This window comes from Lynx canadensis, chromosome A2, assembly GCF_007474595.2.
Source record: "Lynx canadensis isolate LIC74 chromosome A2, mLynCan4.pri.v2, whole genome shotgun sequence".
Lineage (NCBI taxonomy): Eukaryota > Metazoa > Chordata > Mammalia > Carnivora > Felidae > Lynx > Lynx canadensis.
Genome location: NC_044304.2, coordinates 155,745,792 through 155,767,337, shown reverse-complemented (window position 1 = coordinate 155,767,337; position 21,546 = coordinate 155,745,792). Strand labels below are relative to the sequence as shown.

General features: G+C 41.2%; 1 protein-coding gene across 8 annotated transcripts; it reads right to left on the bottom strand.

The window, feature by feature from the left end:
- Positions 1-1,762: 1,762 nt before the first annotated feature.
- Positions 1,763-21,133, bottom strand: SSBP1 (single stranded DNA binding protein 1). Of its 8 annotated transcripts, XR_003967283.1 has the most exons (10): positions 21,055-21,117; positions 20,332-20,398; positions 17,843-17,903; positions 17,111-17,251; positions 16,812-16,905; positions 15,036-15,124; positions 10,337-10,410; positions 8,939-9,027; positions 7,081-7,163; positions 1,763-4,328 (listed from the first exon to the last, which is right to left on the bottom strand). XR_003967283.1 is itself a non-coding variant. In XM_030308593.1 (8 exons), exons 2-7 carry the CDS (start codon positions 20,353-20,355, stop codon positions 10,367-10,369), a joined length of 453 nt encoding a protein of 150 aa, XP_030164453.1. In that variant the 5' UTR covers positions 20,356-20,398; positions 21,055-21,117; the 3' UTR covers positions 1,763-4,328; positions 10,337-10,366. The 8 variants fall into 8 exon arrangements, 6 of the variants coding, with proteins under 6 accessions (XP_030164453.1, XP_030164455.1, XP_030164456.1 ...); XR_004343318.1 differs by having other exon boundaries at positions 7,081-9,027; XM_030308593.1 differs by lacking the exons at positions 7,081-7,163; positions 8,939-9,027.
- Positions 21,134-21,546: the final 413 nt, after the last annotated feature.

Here is a 21,546-nt window from a genome sequence, read left to right as displayed (position 1 = left end):
CCTCTTCATCCTCCTATGATTACACGGAGCACAGTTCGGTTAGCAGCGTACTTTCGTATGCCAATGGAGGTGTCTCACCCTCCCTGCTGTTCTCACAATTCTTGTAACAACAGTGTGAAAACAACTTTGTCAGTAGGAAAACAAACAGTCTTAGTGCCAGAAAATCTGGATTTGGGAAGCCAGCTATTTACAAGAGTTGTCTGAGAAAACAGCAGGCCAACACACGCAGACTCGGAGCCCACAGGACGTTATAGCTCCCGCTGGTGTTAGAGTCAACAGTTCTGTGGCAACTGAACTTATGCGAAGCACTTTCGGGTGGGAGAAGTGAAAGAAAGCCTTTTCCCAGCTAGCTTGTGGTCCAGACAACCTAGATTGAAGTCCTAGAGTTATTTTTTGGACTTTTCTCATTGCTATATAAAACTCCTACAAGAAGAATGGTATTTCCCAGGTTGTCTAGGACAATCCTGGCACATGCCTGTCACTCCAAGTAACTATTAACAATTCCCCCATATCAGTGCTTTACTCACTGAACCGTCAGGCCCTAGGCGCAGACCCTGACACACAGCAAAACTTCGGTAAATATATATATTGAAAAAATAAGTTTTCTAAAGCTAGCTTATTTTTTTAGCTCAAGTTTTAGATTAATTTTTTAACTGCCACTGACTCAACATTGTTTCTAAAAGTTATTTTTGTTACTGGAATAGCTGTTAACTCATTTACACAGCTGTATTCCATCCTGTGAGCATTTATTTACCCATTCTCTGGCTTGGTGGTTGTGCTATTATGTACATTATTGCTAAGAACACCTTTGGACAGGTTTCTTGGGCCACAGGGGCAAGAGCTTCCTATAGGTGTACCTTAAAGATGTAATAACTACAGGGGCGCCTCGGCTCAGTCGGTTGGGTGTCCATCATCGGCTCAGGTCATGATCTCACGGTCTGTAAGTTCGAGCCCCATGTCGGGCTCTGTGCTGACCGCTCAGAGCCTGGAGCCTGCTTCCGATTCTGTGTCCCCCCTCTGTCTGCCTCACTCATGCTCTGTCTCACTCTGTCTCAAAAATAAATGTTAAAAATTTTTTTTTAAAGATGAAATAACTACATGAAATTTCAACACAAATTAATGCCAAAATGTTTTCTGAAAAGGAGGTGCCGATTTACCCTCTCCCCACCAGCACGTAAGTTTCCATTGGTATACAATATCCTCCCTCACACCCTGTTCTATCAAATGTGTTTTAATTTGCGAGTGTGGAGGGCTTAAAATGAAATCTCATTGCAGCTTCTGGTTTGCATTTCCTTGATTATTTTTATTTATTTTTTCAAATATTTTTTCAAATATTGGAAGTACATTTAATGTTTAAGTTAACATATTGGGAACGTAGGAAATCAAAACAAGGTGGAAAGAACAAGAAACTACAGGCCTGACAAGCCATATGGAGAGTCAAGTGGAAAGTAAACAATTGAGAATACAATAAGTGCATTTAATATACAATATATGTGTAAACATTTTGTTTCAGTTTTAGTTAACATACAGTGCAATAGCGGTTTCTCGAGCAGAATTCAGTGATTCATCACTTACATACAACAACCAATGTTCATCACAAGTGCCCTCTTGAATCCCCATCACCCATCCAGCCCATCCTGCACCCACCTCCCTCCAGCAACCGTTCGTTTCTTACGGCTTGTTTCCCTTTTTTTTCTTTCCCCCCTTCCTACATATGAGTGAGATCATATGGTGTTTGTCTTTCTCTGACTGACTTATTTCACTTAGCATAATACACTCTAGCCCCATCCACAACATTGCAAGTGGTTTTCCTTATTAATGAAGTTGACCACTTTTTCACATATGAATGGATTATTTATATTTCACAGCCTCTGTGTCTTTGCCCATTTTTCTAACCGGTTGTCTCCTGGTTGCTTTGTAGGCCTTCCTATATTCTAGATCGTATTTTTTTTGCTTTGCAACCCTTATATATTCTAAGTTATATTTCAGTTATATGATTGCAAATATCTTCTCTCCAGTTTGTGACTTGTCATTTTGCTTTCTTTCCAGTGGCTTTCTATAAACAAGCTATTTTTAACAGTTAAATGTATCCCTCTTCTCTGTATTTACATTTTTGTTTAAAAGAGAACATTTCTATGCCACCAGATCATAGACATTGTATTATAGTTTCTTCCAAAATTTTTAATTTTGCCTTTCACAAATGTCTTTAAATCACCAAGAATTTATCTTTGCATAAGGTGTAGATACCTGATTTCATTTTCTTCTGCATGGATAACAAATCTCCCTGGCATAATTGAAACAATCTAGACCCACTGATCTATGCCACTTTTATCATTTTCTACATATGCATGGTCTGTTTCTGGGTTCTCTTTGCTACGCCACTGCCCTGTTTATTCCTGTATCCATAGAACAGTTTTTTTATCACTATAGCTTTCGTTTTAAAAAGGCTTGCCAACTGGCAGAGCAAGTCCCCCATCTCACTCTTCTTCAGAAGTATGTTGTGTGATCGTGGACCTTTGCGTATCAACGCATCTTTAGAGTCAACTTGTCCAGTTGCCCCCAAGAAACTGGGAATTTTTGTTTTGATCTGTAACATCAATGTGGGGGAGGGTTGAAATCTTTACATGATTGGTGCTTACAATAAACATGATTTACCAATGTGTTTAGTCTTCTTTTAACGTATTTCAATCAAGTTTCATAATGTGCTCCACAGAGACCACACTCTTGGAAGACTCATTTTCTGATGCTCTTGTACATGGCATCTTCACTGCTGTTTGCAGTTTTTTGTAAACTGATCTTATTTCCAGCAACTTTTAATTATTCATCTACAGATTCTTTTCTTTCATGGTTTCTGTGTAATCACAGCATTTGTGACTTTCTTCCTTTCCATCTTAATACGTTTTCTTTCCTTCCCAACTATGCTTGCTAAAGCCTCAGTACAAACAACCTGTCAAAGAGAAGTAGTGATAAGACATCCTTGCCTTTTTCATTTTACGAAAAATGCTCTTCTAATTTCAAGTCTGTTTGAGGCACACCTTTGACACATATCCTTTGTTTTTATCTCCAAACCATGATGTCAGTATTAGCATGTCATCAGGGAACTCCCTTTTTTCAGTGTGTCACCTACTTATTGCTCGTTTCCGTTTAGTTTAGAACCTGTCACTTGAAAAAGTCCCTTTCTTCCTGCAAGCCCAATGCTACAGATTGAACTGTGCCCACTCAACATTCACATATAGAAGTCTAATCCCCAATGTAACTACATTTTGAGATTGGGCCAGTAAGAAGATAAAGTGAACCCAGGCCCTAAGGGTGGGGCCCTGACACAACTGCATTAGTGTCCTTATAGACACCAGAGAGTTCATGCTCTGCCAGCACAAATAGGAGGCCATGTGAGGACACGGTGAGATGGTAGCCACTTATAAGCCAGCAACATGGGCCTCCCAGGAAACCAACCATCCTGCACCCCGTTCTGAGACTTCTAGCCTCCAGAATCGCAAAACGTCTGTTGTTTAAATCACCTACTCTATGGTATTTTGTTATGGCGGCCCGAACTTAGATTCTCTAGAATGCAATAAAAACTATGTCATACTTATTTTGCAGTGGGACACCTCCTCACTCCAGATTAGCTAGTCTGCTATACTGCCAGGAGAAGCAGAAGGTCAGTACTTCTGTTCTTATTTACGTGCTACTTTAGTAAACAAGGGGCTGTTAACTAAGGGTCCTCATTTCAGGCTTCAGGCAAAATTAAACTATCTGATAAAAAAAAGTTTGTATTTACCTTTTTTAAGGTATTTGCTAAGGATCCATGTACATTTTATGTCCCAGTCCCTCCCAAAATTAAGAATGAGACCTAGGTTAAAAGTCTGAGAGACTGTGGCAGTAGAGGTGATATTTTACTTCTACCAGTAGTGAACGGTCTTAGAAGAGAAAGAACTGAAGTAATGAATTGTGTATACGGAGATAAAGAATGTGTGAGTTGGTAAGAATTAGGTTTAAATGCAAATCACAAATAAGTGGCTTAAACAAGGTAGAGATTTATTTGTGTCTCCCAAAGAAGTCCAGAGGTAGACTGTCCAGGACCGCGATGGTGGTTCCATGGTCATCACGGACTCCAGCCTCTTCCATCTTCCATCCTGCAGATAGTCTTGTGGTCTAAAATGGCTACTGGAGACTCTCAGCCATCATGTCCACATTTCAGACCAGAAAAAGCCAGGTGAGGGTCTGGAGAAGCACAAAGGATGAGCCTCCCAACAGAGCTAATCATTTAAGGAGCTTTCCTGGAAGCACCACCAAATGGCGTCTGCTTCTACCCCCTTAGCAACAGTTAACTGCAAAGGAGAACAGGAATGCAGTATTTCAGCCGTGCACACTGTCACCCCCAATAAAACATGGGCTCTGTAAATTAATGGGTTCTGTAGAAAGGATAATAATGGATATTGGGCAGTGTATTCATCATGTTTCTTATTTTCTGTATTTTATGATGCTTTGACATCCTGGAGTCTGGCAGACCTTGGGAGGAACTAACTCCTTCCCAACATTAGCTAATTCCTGGAAATAGTAAACACTTGCCCAAGAGCATGTCTTTCATATGCAAACCAACCAATCCTGATTCCATACCTGCCATCAGCCTCCTTTTATCAGGCTCCTGCAGTCCAGAACACTGTTTCTCTGCTCAAAGGTACCAGACAACTAGAGACCCCCCCCCTTCGGCCCGGAGCCTGGTGAAAATCATTCGTCCCACAAAAATCACAATAAAAGCTTTAGGCCTGCCCTGGGGCTCCCCTGGTGGCTCTAGTGGTGTGGCATGTGCCCTCCTCTTGGCAACCAGAATAAACTCCTCTTTCAAGACAGTTTCTTTATGTCTGTCATCTTACCACACCGGATTAACACAAATCCCACCTACATTGTAAAACAGGTAAGCCCTGGAAACCTCTCCCACGATACGGTTTTCCACAGCAGAAAGCTGGAATCCTGGCAACATTTGTTATCTCACAAAATATGCTTACAATGTGTTTGGCAGAAGGAAAAGAGTCCCTCGTCTCAACTTCTCTTCTGAGCTCCACTCGTTAATCATCAAATAGAAGCCAGGAAGTCTACAACTCAATTATGTTCAGAACTACTCCTGATCTTCCCTCTTCTCACACCTGTTCCCACGTTCATGTTTCTTAGTCTCAGAAACAAAACGTCACTATCCACACAAACTGCCCGAGCAGCTTCAGAATGATCTCTTCGTGGCCCTTCTCTTCCCACCAGCACCTACTGTCCCCAGGGTGTCCTGGACAGGAGTTCCATTCTCTCAGTATCCCTAACCTGGAGCGCAGCACAGGGTCTGGCACATAACTGTTGCACAGTGAACGAACCAACATGAACCCCAAACTCCCCACATGTCCCCTGTAATGCACACTCTGCTAACCTTTCGAGGCTCTTGCAGGAGCTTCCTGACGGCCTGCAAGCTTTCCCCACTTCTAACCCTTCACAGGCCTTCACTTCTTTCTCAAGCACAGTTCTGATACGTCCATTTCAAAACAGCAGCTCCCCACTGCCAAAGTCCTCTGTAAGCTTTCAAGGCTCTTTATGATACAGCCCCAACCCCTTTTTCATGTTTTATCTTTCACTGATCCATATGCTTTTATGTTTCTGGACCTTTGTTCATGCTGTTTCCTCTGCTGAAAAATAATCTAATAACTATTCTCATCTGTGTCCACAGGACTTTATTTCTACCATCACTAGACTACTCCTCACACCACAGCAGGCTTTGTACACAGGCTCCTGCCTCTGTCCTCCCCATCCAGCCCCCATCATCCTAGATTGTGAGCCCCTTCAATGCAGTAATCCTGTTATATTTATCCCTATATCCAGGCCTGTATGCTTGCAAGGTTTAAAGCAGGTGCCCAAGTGACTTTCAAGTTTAAAAAGATGCTCAGATTAACTGTAAATAGCCATGGAAGATTAAAAGCAAACCAAAAAACACTACTAAAGTGGACTACCTTCTCAGTAATCCACAGACATTAACAACAAGAAAGGTCAAGTACAATAAACTAATCTAAAGTTTACAGGCTCCCAGAAGTGTCCCGTGAGACTGGGGAGATGGGCATGGTGACTGAAAGGGATATGCCTTGTTTAAAGTAACTACAAACAACAGTAATAATGGCCAGTAGGCACTGAGCACTGGGTTCAGTTAGTATGTGCCAAGTAAGTTATATGTATTATTCATTGTGTTCCTCCCTGCAGGCTTATGAAGTAGGACTACTATCATCCCTGTTTTATTCACAGGAAAACAAAACGACAAAAAATCCGAGGCAGGGAAAGTTAAGAAACTCAGCAGAGGTCACTCAGGTGGTAAGTGAAGCAAATCCAGGCTGTGCGACTAACACGACTATTAAGTTAAACCACCTTTTCAAAGGAGAGGTGCGGCAGGAAAACTGCAAAATGTTAAGGTGTAGACCTGTATGGACAAACACCACCCTGAGGTCCAAGGCAAATGGATGAAGAGTACAGACAAAAAAGAGAAATTTCATTATTGTGTCTGCAGGACTTGGGACAACCTAAAAAGCTACACACCATCCTATCACAGACTGTGGGAACAGCACGGGGACATATACAGTAGTGAGGGGGGGGGGGGGTATAACGCCGTTGACGCCTGCCAACAGTCTCATTCTCTAAAAAGTGAGCCTGTCAAATTCTTGCACAATCTTGCTGACAGTTTCAACTCTCAGTAGGAAGGAAAGGAAAAATGAAAGGAGGAGACGCCACAACCTATTTTAACCAGTAAAGAAACATGGCTTGATAACAAGGGATCAAGAGGAATCAGTAAAGATAACCTAGCAGAAAAATTAACTGTGATCTATTTTCCTATAGGATCATCAGACTGATAATGAGAAAGAATAACGAGGTGGTGGTATTTCTCCCTAATTCTACCCCCAGCCAAAACCTATGATGTAGTGGAACTCCCAGGGTGACTTAGACACACCCTGCAGGGCTAAAAGTTAGCAGTGGGGGTTCTGGATAGTTGGGCCAGTGGAGGTGGGACGCAATGGGAAGCAGACTGTAGGCAGAGAACAAAATGCAAACTTCACATACCTAAACTCAAACTCCAGCTGTGCCTCTTATAAGCTGCATGACTTTGACATGTTACTTAACCACGCAGTTTCAGGTTTCCTCACCTGCAAAATCAGGATAATACCACCTTCTTAGGGTAATAGTGAAATGAGACAATGATAAAAAGCACTGAGCTCAGGGCCTGGCACCTAGTACGTACACAAAAAGGTCAGCCTTCAATATGGTAATTGTTTTCCCTAAGAGATTTCTCTGTAACTCACCAAGTTTTCTACAACGATTTGCTTGCTATTACTCCCACCAAGCTTCACAGCACTTAATGCAAACCCTGACAGAAAAATAAGTAAAGTAAGCCTGCCTTCATTTTCATGTCAATGTTTCAGTGCAATCCAACCAAACATTTTGAAAGCCCTATAATGTCACTTTGCTAGGCTAAGCTAGACAGGGACAAACGGGTAGTCTGAGTAAAAGATAACCCCACCTTCAAGAACTGCACAATCTCTTTGGGGAACAAAGGGAAACCACCAATAATTCCTCCTGAGCTGCAAAGGTTAGGCTGCAACCCAGTTGGCAATGACAAGAAATCCCCAAAACAGCCACAAAAACATGTCTTTGGTATTTTTGGATGTCTCTGGATTAACTGCCCAGTCGTTTTTAAGAAATGAATGACTCTTTGAAAACTACAGACAGCAAACAGTGGATCTCATACGGGTTGGTCTTTAAAGTCAATTGTTGTAGGTTATATACATGTATTAAGAGGAAAAGAAAAGAAAAAGAAGGGAAAAAAAGGTAAGCGAAGTATCTGAGCATGCACTACAAAGATGCAGACAATGGAGGGAAATACATGAAAGATATCTTGTTCGCCTCTGGGACAGGAAGCAGTAAGTACTAAATGAAGGTCAGTCAGCAGTGCCAGCCTGGCTTGGAAATAATGGAAAGATTTTTGTTTTCCAAAAGTGAAAACAGTTTATTTGGTTTTTATTGTCAAAAGTAATAGAAGCTCAAGGCTAAAAAACAGTAAGAATAATAAGGAAACTCACACATAATCCCCCCATCCAGAGATCATCACAACCTTTTGATGTTTCTCCTCCCAGACTTTTACTAAACATATATTCATACCTATTACTTCTTTTTCAAAAATGGGAGAGTACCACACGTGCTGCTACCTTCTCTCCCACACCTCCGTGTATCCTACTCATCTTCCCACCCGACATGGAATCCCAAAATCAAAGTCACACGGCAGTTTTCCACAGGAATATTCCCTGACACCGTGAAAAGATGACAAAGGGAATGCAAGACACAAAACATGGGGCTACAAGACCCTGACCGACTGTTAAAGCTACCAGGTTCCACACATCTACTCCGAGACCAGCTTGGGAGAGGTGCAGAGTTCTCAGCACCCAGGGCTGCCCGAGGAAGGGAAGGGCAGAGTCCATGCTCTGGGAGCTGCCCAGTTGCGGACCTCACATCTGCACCATCAGCCTCATGCCGAGGCCTCTGCACCGAACGCCCGCCTCTGAAGGCCCTGCTGCCCAACCTCAGAGCCTTCCAGGCAACCTGCAGTGGGAGGGCGGCGACGTCTTCGGCTCACAGGGATCCGGCGGGGCGCAGCTTTCTGCCCCTGCGCCCTGGACTCAGAGCTGCTCTGGGCTGGTCACTGAATTGGTCTGTTCACCTATTACCTTCCCAAAGCACAGATTCATCACACTATTTAAACAGGTATACTAATCTGCAGAACTTCTCACAACTTTTAAGGAGTGTGAAAGCAGCTTTTGCTAACGATGAGTTGCCCAAAGATCAATTTTATCTACATTTTCCTTAAGGAATGTGGCATAAAGAAGTGAGGGCTACATCACCAGACAGTTTTAACGTATAAACTCACAAAGCAGAGTTCATGTACTGATTAATGGTCCCAGCTGCAGGAAAAAAGACGGCTGATATGAGGAAACGGCAATTCCTTTTCTACTGTTCCTGGACAAGAAGAGAGAAAAGCTGAAGAATTCCATCTTTACCCTGACCCAACTGTACCATAAGTGCAAAAAGGGGCTCAGGTGTGGGTCCATAAGGCAGCATGTAAACCGGGAACCCGTGACAGTCTAGCATGACCTAAACCACAGTCAGCACCCTGCTCTCGGGCAGGGGCACAGGGGACAAGACATGCAGTCTAGGGCACCAAAAAACAGGCTGGGCTGGAGGCAAAGCTGGAGCCTGAGTGGCCGAGACAGAATGAGGGACTGCTACAACTTGAACTGGACAACCAGCTCGACAGTGGCCAATTCTAAACAGGCACAGCCAGCTAGCAGACCTGTGGAGGTCTGATGCAAACCTAAAAAGTACAAGAGGCACTGAAAAACAGACTTTACTTTATGTAATACTTATTAGGAAATTACTAGTACTCTGTAATTTCCAGAATCTCATAATGAAAGTAATCGTGTGTACACAGTGATCTTTGTATGTGCATCAAGAGACCAGGTGGAAAAATAAAAGGAAAATGTCACACCTCAGGCTCTAACCTACTCAGAGGCAATGTCAAAGGTTGTTTAGGGGACTCCCCCAAGTTCTGGGTGAGACTAAAAGGATAGAGAATGGGGCTTAGAAAGACAGAAACTAGTGGAACCAGAGCCCCTGTGGCATCACCTGGAAATGAACTAGTTCATCCCTACTTATATTTTGGGTCTCTACTATTGATAAACTCTACTTCATAAGTGCTACTAGTGAAATCTGTCCAAAAACAAAAGATGTGAAGAAAGTAGGTTAGTCTTAAAGCTAGGTTTAGGTTAGATACCAACCCCTGTTCAGCAACCCCCTTCAGTTTGGGCTGAAGCTTAATATCCCATTGGGATCATTCATCTGTCAACATTTATCGAGTACCTATTCTGTGCCAAGCACTGGTTAAGGTGCAGGAAACAAAAAACATACAGTCCTCGCCATTTAGCTTATAAACAGTAAGAAAATCATTATTCACAACCACGGGATAAAGGCCTGACAGAATATTTAGTGGCTGGATCAGTACTATAATACAAGCGTGTATAAAAAGCAAGAGGCCATCCCAAAGGACACCTATCCTTTTGCCATAACATAGATGAACCCGAGTTCATCTGTTTTATACTCTTGTACACAGAAAACATCCCTAAAAGAATAAACAATTAGCTACCAAGGTTTATGAGACAAGGGGGAGGAACAGTCAAAAGTATTATTACTCATTTTATATAAAAGAATATTTTAATTCTTGTCCTTAGGAACTATAAAGACTATACGTGATTTGGAAATGAGACCGTACCAAACAATGGCCAAAGAAGAATCGTCCACTCTATGCCTTTTCTTTGGTCTGGTCACTCAGAAATATAATATTATCTGTAAAGAAGCCAAAGCATAAGTATTATTTTCAGAACTCTTTCTCCATCTCAATTAATCACTCCTCTATAATACACACAAACTTAAATACTGTTTACTAAAGGACTTGAGAAAAATTCCCAAAATGTGAAGTAGCTCCTACTGTGTTCATTAGTGGCATAAACAACAGGCAAAAATGGAGCTAAAAGCTGGGCTTCAGCTATTTTTCAACAACTCAGACCTTGTCGGGAGACGTGTGATAGTTCCTGTCTTCCATGAACACAGTTATAACCGCCTGGCAGTAACTTGCTACAAAAGAACTAGTAACAGATTTCAAAGTTTGCAATGCTCTGATCGATGCCATGATACCAGGCAGCACATCCACACACACAAGAGGGCCAAGGCACAATGTTACACATGCTGGAGGTAGAGAGAGGACAAGGTCCAACGTATGGCCTGTTAGCAAACACAGATTTATTGATTTTTTTAAGTAGGCTGCAACACTCACACAGAAGACATTCTAGTTTTAAATTTTAAAACACCCTGATTTTTATATACTCATTCTTGGGAAAACTTTTACTACTCCATATCACAGAGAGAGCATTCTCATACAAGAACATCAGACACTGCACTTAAAACGTTGTCCCAGACAGAGTTAGTTCAGGACAGGCAAAGGAAAAGTAGTAGTACTTCCTGTATAACTTGAAAAGATCTAGATACTCGTAATTTAAGATTACTTAAAAAGTGACTATTACATGACAGTATTTATGACTAGTCTTCTAAAAATAGAATATTTTGGTAAAGAATGGTTATTTCAGAAGAGATTAGAACAGACACCACAGCGTAAAATGGCAAGAGTGCCATCCACTGGTGATTAAGTTCTAGACATGGATCCCTAGGAGGAAAAAACATGACCTACAAAACCAAGCAACCAAATTTAAACTCTATTTCTTTCAATTCAAATGTTACTAAACATCTATTCATTTTTACTACTAGCCATAAATCCACTTTAAAAGCTCAATCAACTCACCTATGCGGTGAATACTAGTTACAAGAAGAAAACAAAATGGCAGATAATCTGAACTGTTTCTACTGAGTAGCTGGTTTGGTTCAGAATAATTCACACAGTCCAAAGTTTACCCACACTTTTGGTTTACAACAGAGTATGAAAGTATTAAATAAACACATAATTGATAAAATAAACACAAAATTGATAAAGACTTAGAAATTCAATTATTTTACTAGAAAGTTTGGTTTGGGGGATCCTGGGTGGCTCAGCTGGTTAATTAAGCATCTGAGTCTTGATCCCATCTCAAGGTCTTGAACTCAGGATTGTGAGTTCAAACCTGTGAGTACAAGCCTCCATGCCCAGTGTGGAGAACGAAGGAAGAAAGGAAAGAAGGAAAGAAAAGAAAAGAAAGAAAAAAAAAAGAAAGAAAAGAAAAAGAATGAGAGAGAAAGAAAGAAAAAAGGAAGGAAGGAAGGAAGGAACAAGGAAGGAAGGAAGGAAAGAAAGTTTGGTTTTCCACGTTTCCACATAAAAGTCTATTACTTTTTTTACTGTTATTTTTTGAGAGAGAGAGAATGCACATGCGTGTGCAAGCAGGGGAGGTGCAGAGGGAGAAGGAGGGAGAGAATCTTTAGCAGACTCGAAGCTTAGCGGGAAGCCCAACACGGGTTTCAATCTCGCAACCCTAAGATCATGACCTGAGCCAAAACCAAGAGTCGGACACTTAACTAAACCCCCCAGGTACCCCCAGAAAAAAATTTTGAACAGGTAGGTATCTCTGGAGATATGGCTCAAGGAAGACTAGGGCATCCAGAAATGAAATACTGTCAAGACACTCAACAAATTATGGAAGCAAAATGGTCACAAAGGACCTCATCTAAGGTCTGATGAGGGTACAAAGATAATTATATTGGTTTTCAAGGTCAATACACATTCAAAGAAACCAGTAAGAGAATATATTTTTTGACTATTACTTACAACAAATTAGAACTTATCAATATGGTTAAGACATGAACTCTGGAGCAAAGTAAAAGAGAACGATAAAAGGAAAATCTGTCGATTAAAAGAGACTTAAGTTCTCAAGAGTTCTCGCCTCCAGAATTCTGAGAAAATAAATTTGCTGCTTAAAAAAAATAAGAAAGAGACTCAAGATATAAGCCATGTAATATAGTGTATGGACTCGTATTTATTAATCAATCAAAAAAATTTAAACATTGTGATGTCCGGTAAAAATATTTAAATAATTTCTTAATATTAGGTGTGATAACAGCATAGTAGTTATGCCTTAAATAGGAATCCATATCTTTCAGATATACCTATTGAAAACACTTATGGATGAAATAATATAATGTCTGAGATTCACTTCAAAATAATCCAAGTGTAGGGGCGCCTGGGTGGCTCAGTCGGTTAAGCGTCCGACTTCGGCTCAGGTCATGATCTCGCGGTCTGTGGGTTCGAGCCCCGCATCAGGCTCTGTGCTGACAACTCAGAGCCTGGAGCCTGTTTCAGATTCTGTGTCTCCCTCTTTCTCTGACCCTCCCCTGTTCGTGCTCGCTCTCTGTCTCAAAAATAAATAAATGTTAAAAAAAAAAATTAATAAAAAAAAAAAATAATCCAAGTGGAGGAAAAGTGGGTTGGGGCTATAGAAGAAATCACACTTGCCATCAGTTGGTAACTGTTGAAGCCAAATGATACATTTCCTTTTTTTTACTTTTCTATATTTGTGTATGTTTGACGTTTTCCATAATTTAAAATGATATCTAACATTGGCGTATCTCAAAAGTTCATAAACACTGAGACATTACTTTCTTTCATTCCCATCTACTTATTAAAAAAAAAAAAATTAGGTTTCTCAGTATTTACGTCCATAAAAACAAAGGAACAAAATTAACATTTAACAACTGTCTTATTAATTTTTCCAAGAGGTTAAAAAAAAAAGAACCATCTTCCTCATTAAAAAATGTATTTTTAATAAAATTTCAGTTTTCATATTTATATATTAAAATTGTTTTGGTCACATATGTTCTAAAAACAACTATAATGATAGCCCAATCAAAAAATATGTAACATTTAGAGCCTTAATATCACATAATTTTTTTAATGTTTTAAAATTTCTATTTAGGTACGCATTTTTGTTACATAATACAATGAATAATAAAAAGTTCTGAATTGTACAATATATGTTAAAATACCTTTCTTAGGAGAAAATGGAAAAACAAGTTTGGAGAACAAGAAATAACAAAATTTCCAAATGCTTAAGAGCTTGTTCAATTTTTTTAAAAAAATGATGAGTATCAAACTGCTATGGTATTTACAGCCACTGATACATTTCAGGGTAACAACTTCTTATTGAAAAAAGATTTTTACGTCAACTTAAGTATGTCCAAAAGAAGTATATCTTTTCAAACTTCTTGTAGAATTTTCTTTTTTTTTAAAAAAAATTTTTTTTTTAACGTTTTATTTATTTTTGAGACAGGGAGAGACAGAGCATGAACAGGGGAGGGTCAGAGAGAGGGAGACACAGAATCTGAAACAGGCTGCAGGCTCTGAGCTGTCAGCACAGAGCCCGATGCGGGGCTCGAACTCACGGACCGCGAGATCATGACCTGAGCCGAAGTCGGCCGCTTAACCGACTGAGCCACCCAGGCACCCTTCTTGTAGAATTTTCAAAACAGTTTGAAAACTCTGCTCTAGGAGATATCTTCTTTTTTTTTTTTTCTTTTTAATGTTTTGATTTATTTTTGAGAGAGACAGAGCACAAGAGCATGAGCAGGGGACGGGCATGGAGAGATGAGGACAGAGGATCGGAAGTGGGTTCCGCTGACAGGAACCCTGAGATCCCTGCAGGAATGCAGGGCTAGAACTCATGAACCATGAGATCATGACCCAAGCCAAAGTTGGACACCCAACCGACTGAGCCACCCAGGCACCCCTAGGAGGTATCTTCTTAATCTTTAAGCATTGTGTGTCCATGTTTCCTACATTGTTTGCATTTTCTTAGGAACTTAAAAATCATCATGTTCTGGGGTGCTGGGGTGGCTCAGTCACTGAAGCATCCGACTTCAGCTCAGGTCATGATTCACGGTTCACGAGTTCGAGCCCCGCATTGGGCTCTGCGCTGACAGCTCAGAGCCTAGAGCCTGCTTTGGATTCTGTGTCTCCCTTCCTCTCTCTGTCCCTCCCCCATTCACATTTTGTCTCTCCGTCTCTCTTTCAAAAAAAAACATTAAAAAAAAATTTTTTTTTAAATCATCATGTTCAGCACCGAGCAGGTTCTCAATAAATCTGCACAAATGTCTAATGCCCCTCACGGCGGTGTAACTTTACCTTGGCACAGGCTTCTGCTTGTTTAGGCCATGTCCTCAGACACTAAAGTTTTTTTTACTTCAAACAGTAAGGACCAACAAACACTCTACTCAAAAGTTACTTGTGAAATGAAAGTGAGCACAGAGAGAATTTTCTGAAGGAACTGTAGAAACCATAGCAAATCCCTGAGCCACACTCGCAATTCTCACGGTGAGTTGCCTGACCATCTCAGCATCTGTACCCAAAGTCCCTGTTAAAGTTACTTATAAGAAGCCAAGCTTTTTAAAAGGGAAGAGGGAGGAGGGAACAGCTGTTACCACAAGCTTCTTACCAGCTATGATTGTTGTTGCCTGTCGCCTCACATTGTTTTTATCTGTGTATTCACCATAGTCGACTTTCCCTTCCACATAGATACGGGACCTGATAAAAATAAAATTCACTTTTCAGTCCGGAGATTCTAATCTGTTTGAAAAGAGAGTCAGGTGAGAGCAGGAACAAGTACACACTGAGGATGAATACAGAACCAAGTATAACCTCATTTTTGCCACCGCATCTCCACGTTCAAAATTAGGAATATTAAGAGTACTAAAACAAAGTCCACACAGACCTGACACATTTAGGTAAGAAGGACAACGTTCTCAGCCTTGAGCTGACTGTGGTTCTTCAAGTTGTAAAAACTAAAGTGACTTTAAGACCATGAAATGGGGGGGAGGGCACCTAAATGGCTCAGTTTGTTGAGCATCTTGACTCTTGATTTTGGCTCACGTCATGATCCCAGCATTGTGGGATCAAGCCCCACGTTGGGCTCCTCGTTGAGCATGCAAGCCTACTTGAGATTCTCTCTCCTTCTGCCCCTCCCCTGCTTGAGCGTGCATGTGCACACATGCTCTCTCTCTCCCCCTCTTAAAAAAAATTTTTTTTTAAAGACCATGAAATGGAAGAGCAACATAGTGGCATCCTTTAAATCTCTGGGACTGACTTCCAATCTGCCATTTTTCTTCACCATTTATTTTTGACCCCCTAACAGATTTGTTGATTTTCACTTATTTTTCAATTCCTTTCCATAGTCACGTTCATGAATTTATTTTCCAGGGACTTAGATTATTAAAATTCAAAACAGAGGTTTTGGCGTAGTATTTCACTTAGACTTAATCACTAAGACCATTTCTGCATTGTTTAGAAGGCTGAACTAGAAGACAACTATAACTCTGATTTTAAAGGATAGAAAATGCATGCTAGCATTTATTTTCCGTCTACCCTTACCAAAAAAGCAGAATATAGGAGACAAAACTGGTAAAATGATCGGGTGTCGAATATACACATAAACTGCAAACAGATATTTTCCTTGAAATTTCCTGTATTTATACGTATGTGTAGATGCACAAATTTATACGTACATACATAAAGGACTAAGAAAGTAAATAGAAAAAAAAAGGAACACAGTTTATTGAAAAGAAACAAATTTTAGTTATTCCTGAAATTGTTTTCCGTGAAATCTATTTTACTTCTATAAAACTAGCACATTTCTAAATATATTAACTATGAATACAACTGCTGTTCAACATACGCTTTTGTCTTTCCACGGGTTTGGAAATGACACTTTTTATCTATACACTAAGCATTCCAAAAGGGAGCCGAACTAAAATTACCAAATATAAAACAACAGCTGTGAACACTGCCATAATACCTCACCTGTGCCAGGCTACACACATTCCAGATCCTGTAGTAAGGACTCCATGCAGATGCCAAGAGGCAAGACACCCACCGTGGGGATCCCTGGCTGCGGCAGCATAGGAACTCCTAACAGCATGGGTTGCACCTGCTCATACGGTGCTCAGTACACTTTGCCTTCTCTCTTGCCTCATCTGCGTCTGTTTATGTATACCTGTTATTTGGCCTAAATTATAAATTCTTAGCAAGCGAAACCATGTTCTATACATCTGTGAATTAGACACACGGCGACACACCGTGCATATAACACTAAGCTCTGAATAAGTATCGAGTTAACACAGAGTTATTAGAATAAAGGAGGTAGGCATTCCTGAGAACACCTGTTACCAGTTTTTTTAAACCATTCAATCTGTAAGATCCTTCTTTCTCAACTTACCCCTTTTTCACATACTGATATGCCACATCTCTGAGGCCTGGTCGGAATACTGATATTCTGTGCCATGTCGTCTTTTGACTGACATCACCTAAATCTCAAGAATAGAAAATGTGGTTATAAACACCAGCAGACCAAACCAATGCCAAAAGACAACATGCCCAGCAAAACCAACGTCACAATTTCGAAGAGAAAAGCACAGAATCAGAGAAGATTCTTTCTAAAAGCACCTCATATCTAATTAGCTGAGAATAATGTCTATTTATTGCTGATACAATTAAAACCCCAGTCTGTATACTCACCCATTTGGTATACTTCACTCTCCCCTGACCGCCACATCTCATTCGTTGCTAGAGAAAATATTGTGACCGGGTTCTTCCCTTCCACTTGTCTCATGACGGGGTCCTGACCCACTCGCCCAAGGAGCTGCACACGGTTCAGAGCTGAAACAACGTGTAAATAAAAGGAGCTTGAGAGAAAGGTACAGAAGAGGAACAGCTACAAATATTACTTCAATTTCAATCTCAGCATTGAGGAAAACCCAAGTTCTACACGTTCAGAAGGTAAGTTGAAGGGACAAATAAAGGCCATATGGGAGAGAAAAGAGGATTGGCAAGAAAGGAGAAAATATTCTTTGAGAAAGTAGCCCACAAACAAACACTAAGTTCTTTACTTTACCTTAAATTCTTTGAAATCCCTTTTTTTAAAAAAAAACCATAAGGTTAAAAAAACAAATCTGAGATCTGAAAATCTTTATAAATACACAGGACTACTCCATGAAAGAACAGCTTTCACAAAGCTTCACTCTCTCAGCCAAATAGCACATGACCTTGGAAGAATTAGATAACCAGATAGGACTCAAGGAGATTCTAGAAGGCCCCTGCAGCCTGATGGGGCAAGGCCAAGAGTGGAAAGCCCAAAAGGAGCCAAAGGCAATGACGATTACCTGCATATAATGCAACCAGTGCACCTCTTCTACCACACATTTAAGAACAAACAACATACTTTAAACTTGGAAATTAGCCACTACTTACATCTTTCAAGAACCAAGCTGCTGGCTATTTCAGACTCACGTCTTACAAACTGATGAAACACCTAAAGGGGAATAAATCAGTGAAATGGCTTTAATTTGGGGGGAAAGGTAAACCCAAACAGAAGACCTGCTCACACTCAGTCACCATTTGATTGGCAGGTCCTACAGCATTCACGCCCAGAACACAAGCAGTGCCCTTCACGTGTCCCCCCACCACAGTGCCAGGAGGACCATGCAAATGCTTGAGGGCCATCTAATACAGAAGCCCAAAGGTACACAGAGCCAGACGGCATGCCCAGGAAAGCTAATTTAGAATCCTCTCCTGGTTCTTTAGTGGTAACCCTCCTGATTATGGTGCTTCCATAGTTGTGCAAAAAAAGGTCAAATCATATATATGCTGGAAAAATTCATGCTTTTGATAGACCAAAGAGAAAAGTCTAAGACAAATCTGATTCTCTGATAAGGTACAAAAATAGGACTATTCAAGTCAGTCTGTCAGAGGAAGGCAGTAACTGACACAAACTGGTGGCGGCATTCAATGATCTTGCAGCTATCACTACTGAAGACCAGCTAAGTGCTTTACCTCTTACAAATTAATCCTCAGAATAAATGTATACACTGTGTAAAATTATCCCTACTTTGGAGATGAAAAAAATGAAACTTAGGGAGATTAAGTAACGTGCCCAAAATCCTACAGGAAGTAACTGGCAAGTCATGCCTGGAACCCAGGGCCACCCAACACCAAGGCTGCCACTGTTCCCGCCGCCCTCTGCTGCCTCCTTAAGGACATTCTGTTCAAGGGCTACTGCCATGGTAGGAGCACAGGTCACCAGGCACATTGCTGATTTCAACGTTCAGAGAGCTAACCATCACATCAGAGAAACAGGTATCATATGGTAGCACTGTTAATATAAAAAGCAAACATCCACCAACCAAATGAACAGCCATTCCTGGAATACTGTTGACTATGGAATCCTACCACTGTGTTTTGGGGTGGCAGGTGGTTAAGAAATAAAGATGGAGTTATAACACGGCAAAGACTCAAGCAAACTAGTACTTGTGTCATACTTCTAGAAATGTACCAATTTAAGTACTGAGGTGAGCCAGAGCTCCTAAGTCTTATAGGATATGTCTCATTTTGGGCAAACGAAAATTAAGACCTACTAGAAAAACAGAAATAGGTAAAGAATTAACTGGGATAATTTTTAAAATTAAATTCTTAACTTTTACATCTAGCTTTAAAGATTTCTTAAAGCATTAAGACAGTTGTTAACTTTTCTGTTTCACGTTTACACACACACACACATGCAAAACGTTAAAAGTCTGGATAGGTTAAAGTGAGGATCCAAGAATACAGAGTTAATTCTATAGTAGAGGGAGGGAGATGAGAACAGGTTTCACAGAGGAACAGCTTCTTCATTAGTCTTAACAGGATGGGGAGTAAGAGGTGTTATAAAGAATCTACAGGGGCGCCTGGGTGGCTCAGTCAGTTAAGCGGCCGACTTCGGCTCAGGTCATGATCTCGTGGTCCTGAGTTCGAGCCCCGTGTCGGGCTCTGTGCTGACAGCCAGCTCGGAGCCTGGAGCCTGTTTCAGATTCTGTGTGTCCCTCTCTCCGACCCTCCCCCGTTCATGCTCTGTCTCTCTCTGTCTCAAAAATAAATAAACGTTAAAAAAAAAAAAAAAAAAAGAATCTACAAAGTGGCAGCCCAAACGTGGTTAAGTCGGGAAAATGGGTAGTCTAGGTGGGCTGAAGGCTGGCTAGAGTGTCTGAAGAAATGAGGAGTCAGACTGGTAGAATGAGAAGGAACTGTGGACATTGTACATTTGTCATGATGGGGTGACGTCAGCTACACTCCTCAGTACAGGGAGATGAGGGGTGGAAGGCTGACAACAAGAGGTAGGTAGTCAAAAAGGAACCACATGCCTTATAGAAAAATGCTGGAAATGATCCTCATAGTCTCTAGATGACTAAGGACACTAAATGCTCCATAACTGATCAAAATACAAGCAGTACATTTTAAAAAATCATGACTGGGGCGCCTGGGTGGCTCAGTCAGTTAAGCGGCCGACTTCGGCTCATGTCATGATCTCGCGGTCGATGAGTTCGAGCCCCGCATCGGGCTCTGTGCTGACAGCTCGGAGCCTGGAGCCCGTTTTGGATTCTGTGTCTCCCTCTCTCCGACCCTCCCCTGTTCATGCTCTGTCTCTCCCTGTCTCAAAAATAAATAAAACGTTAAAAATTTTTTAAATAAAATAAAATAAAATAAAATATCATGACTCCCATTATATACTGGTGGGAAATTTTTGTTTTGTTTTAGTAAACATTATTGACACAAGTAAAATCTACCCCCAATCCTCTCTATCAAAGGAGTACACATAAAGTAGGTGGGCTCAAAGGTCTTTTCCCTCTGCAGTCAAAAGCCTGTAGAAATCTGATCACTATGGTTGATAATAAGGCATCTCAACACTAAGAAGGAAAAGTGATTACCTGTAATACAGGTCTCCGAAACATGGCTTCTATTTGCTTTTCCTACAACCTAGTCTTTGGTCTTCCTCTGAAAAAAAGAGAGAGAGAGAGAGAGAAAATAAACGCATCTTACAGAAAGAGCACAAATTCACTAATCCTAAATGCCTAACTGCGTTCGTAATTTTCATGCGGTGGGTCTTGCGACCATAAACATCAACATCCCTGCACATTTTAGGACTCCCCCAACCCCCCAAAACGCTTTACTGTCTTTTTTTTTTTATTCCCCTTGGCTTCCTCTTCCTCCAAACCATACAGAAAATACTTTCTGATTTATTCCCATTTGCATTCCACCGACTTTCCAAATTTCTTTAAAATGCAAGCCCCTTAGGGCAGGGATTTTTGTCTGACTTATTCACTGCCACAACCAACATTTCTAAGTTAGTTCCTAACACATGGTAAGGGCTCAGTATTAGAATGTCACCAAGGGACTTAAATCCGAAACTTGTTGCTCCAAAAATTACTGTCTCCAAACCCGTTAGCAAAGACCAAGGAGAGCCCTGGACTCCCCGGCCTCACCGCCGGGGATGGGAGGGCGCCCTTTCTCAATGGTGGCGCTCACAACCAACAACGTAAAGGGACAGGGAGGTGACAGAAAACCCTGAAGTCCTCCGCATGGGTGCGAAGAGAAAAGCCAAGACACCGACACAGCACCACCACCCGAACCACAAAGAGCTGCACGCACACCTAGCAAAGAACTCGTGGCTCCCTCCACCCTCACCGGACGCTCTAGCCCGAACTAACCTCGAGCTAGGTGACCACTTCCGGATACAGAGGCGACGCAAGCAACGCGATAGGGTTAAGAAAACGGAACGTCTGTGGTGTGCTTCTGTAGAAATGCTCCGGCTAGCGCCGCGGAAAGCAAGCCTCCTTAATGCGGTAGTTCCGGGAGATTTTTTTTTTCCGGTGGGAGCAGAGAAGCAACGCCGCTGGGTGGTGAGTGGAGGTGATTTGAAGTTTCTAATGAAATGTATTTGACAAGCTTCCCAGCTTGGACCAGGAGGGGGCGAGTTAGAAGAAACAAAGGATGGCTGGTTCCTGGGAAAGACTGGAAAGGTCCAGGCCTGCTAAAGCAGTAAGGAAACCAGAAAAAGAAGTAGAGCAGGAACTGAGAGCGAAAACTTAAGGGGGTGACAAAAAATTGGCAATCAAAATAATATTTCAAGAAGACAAAATTAA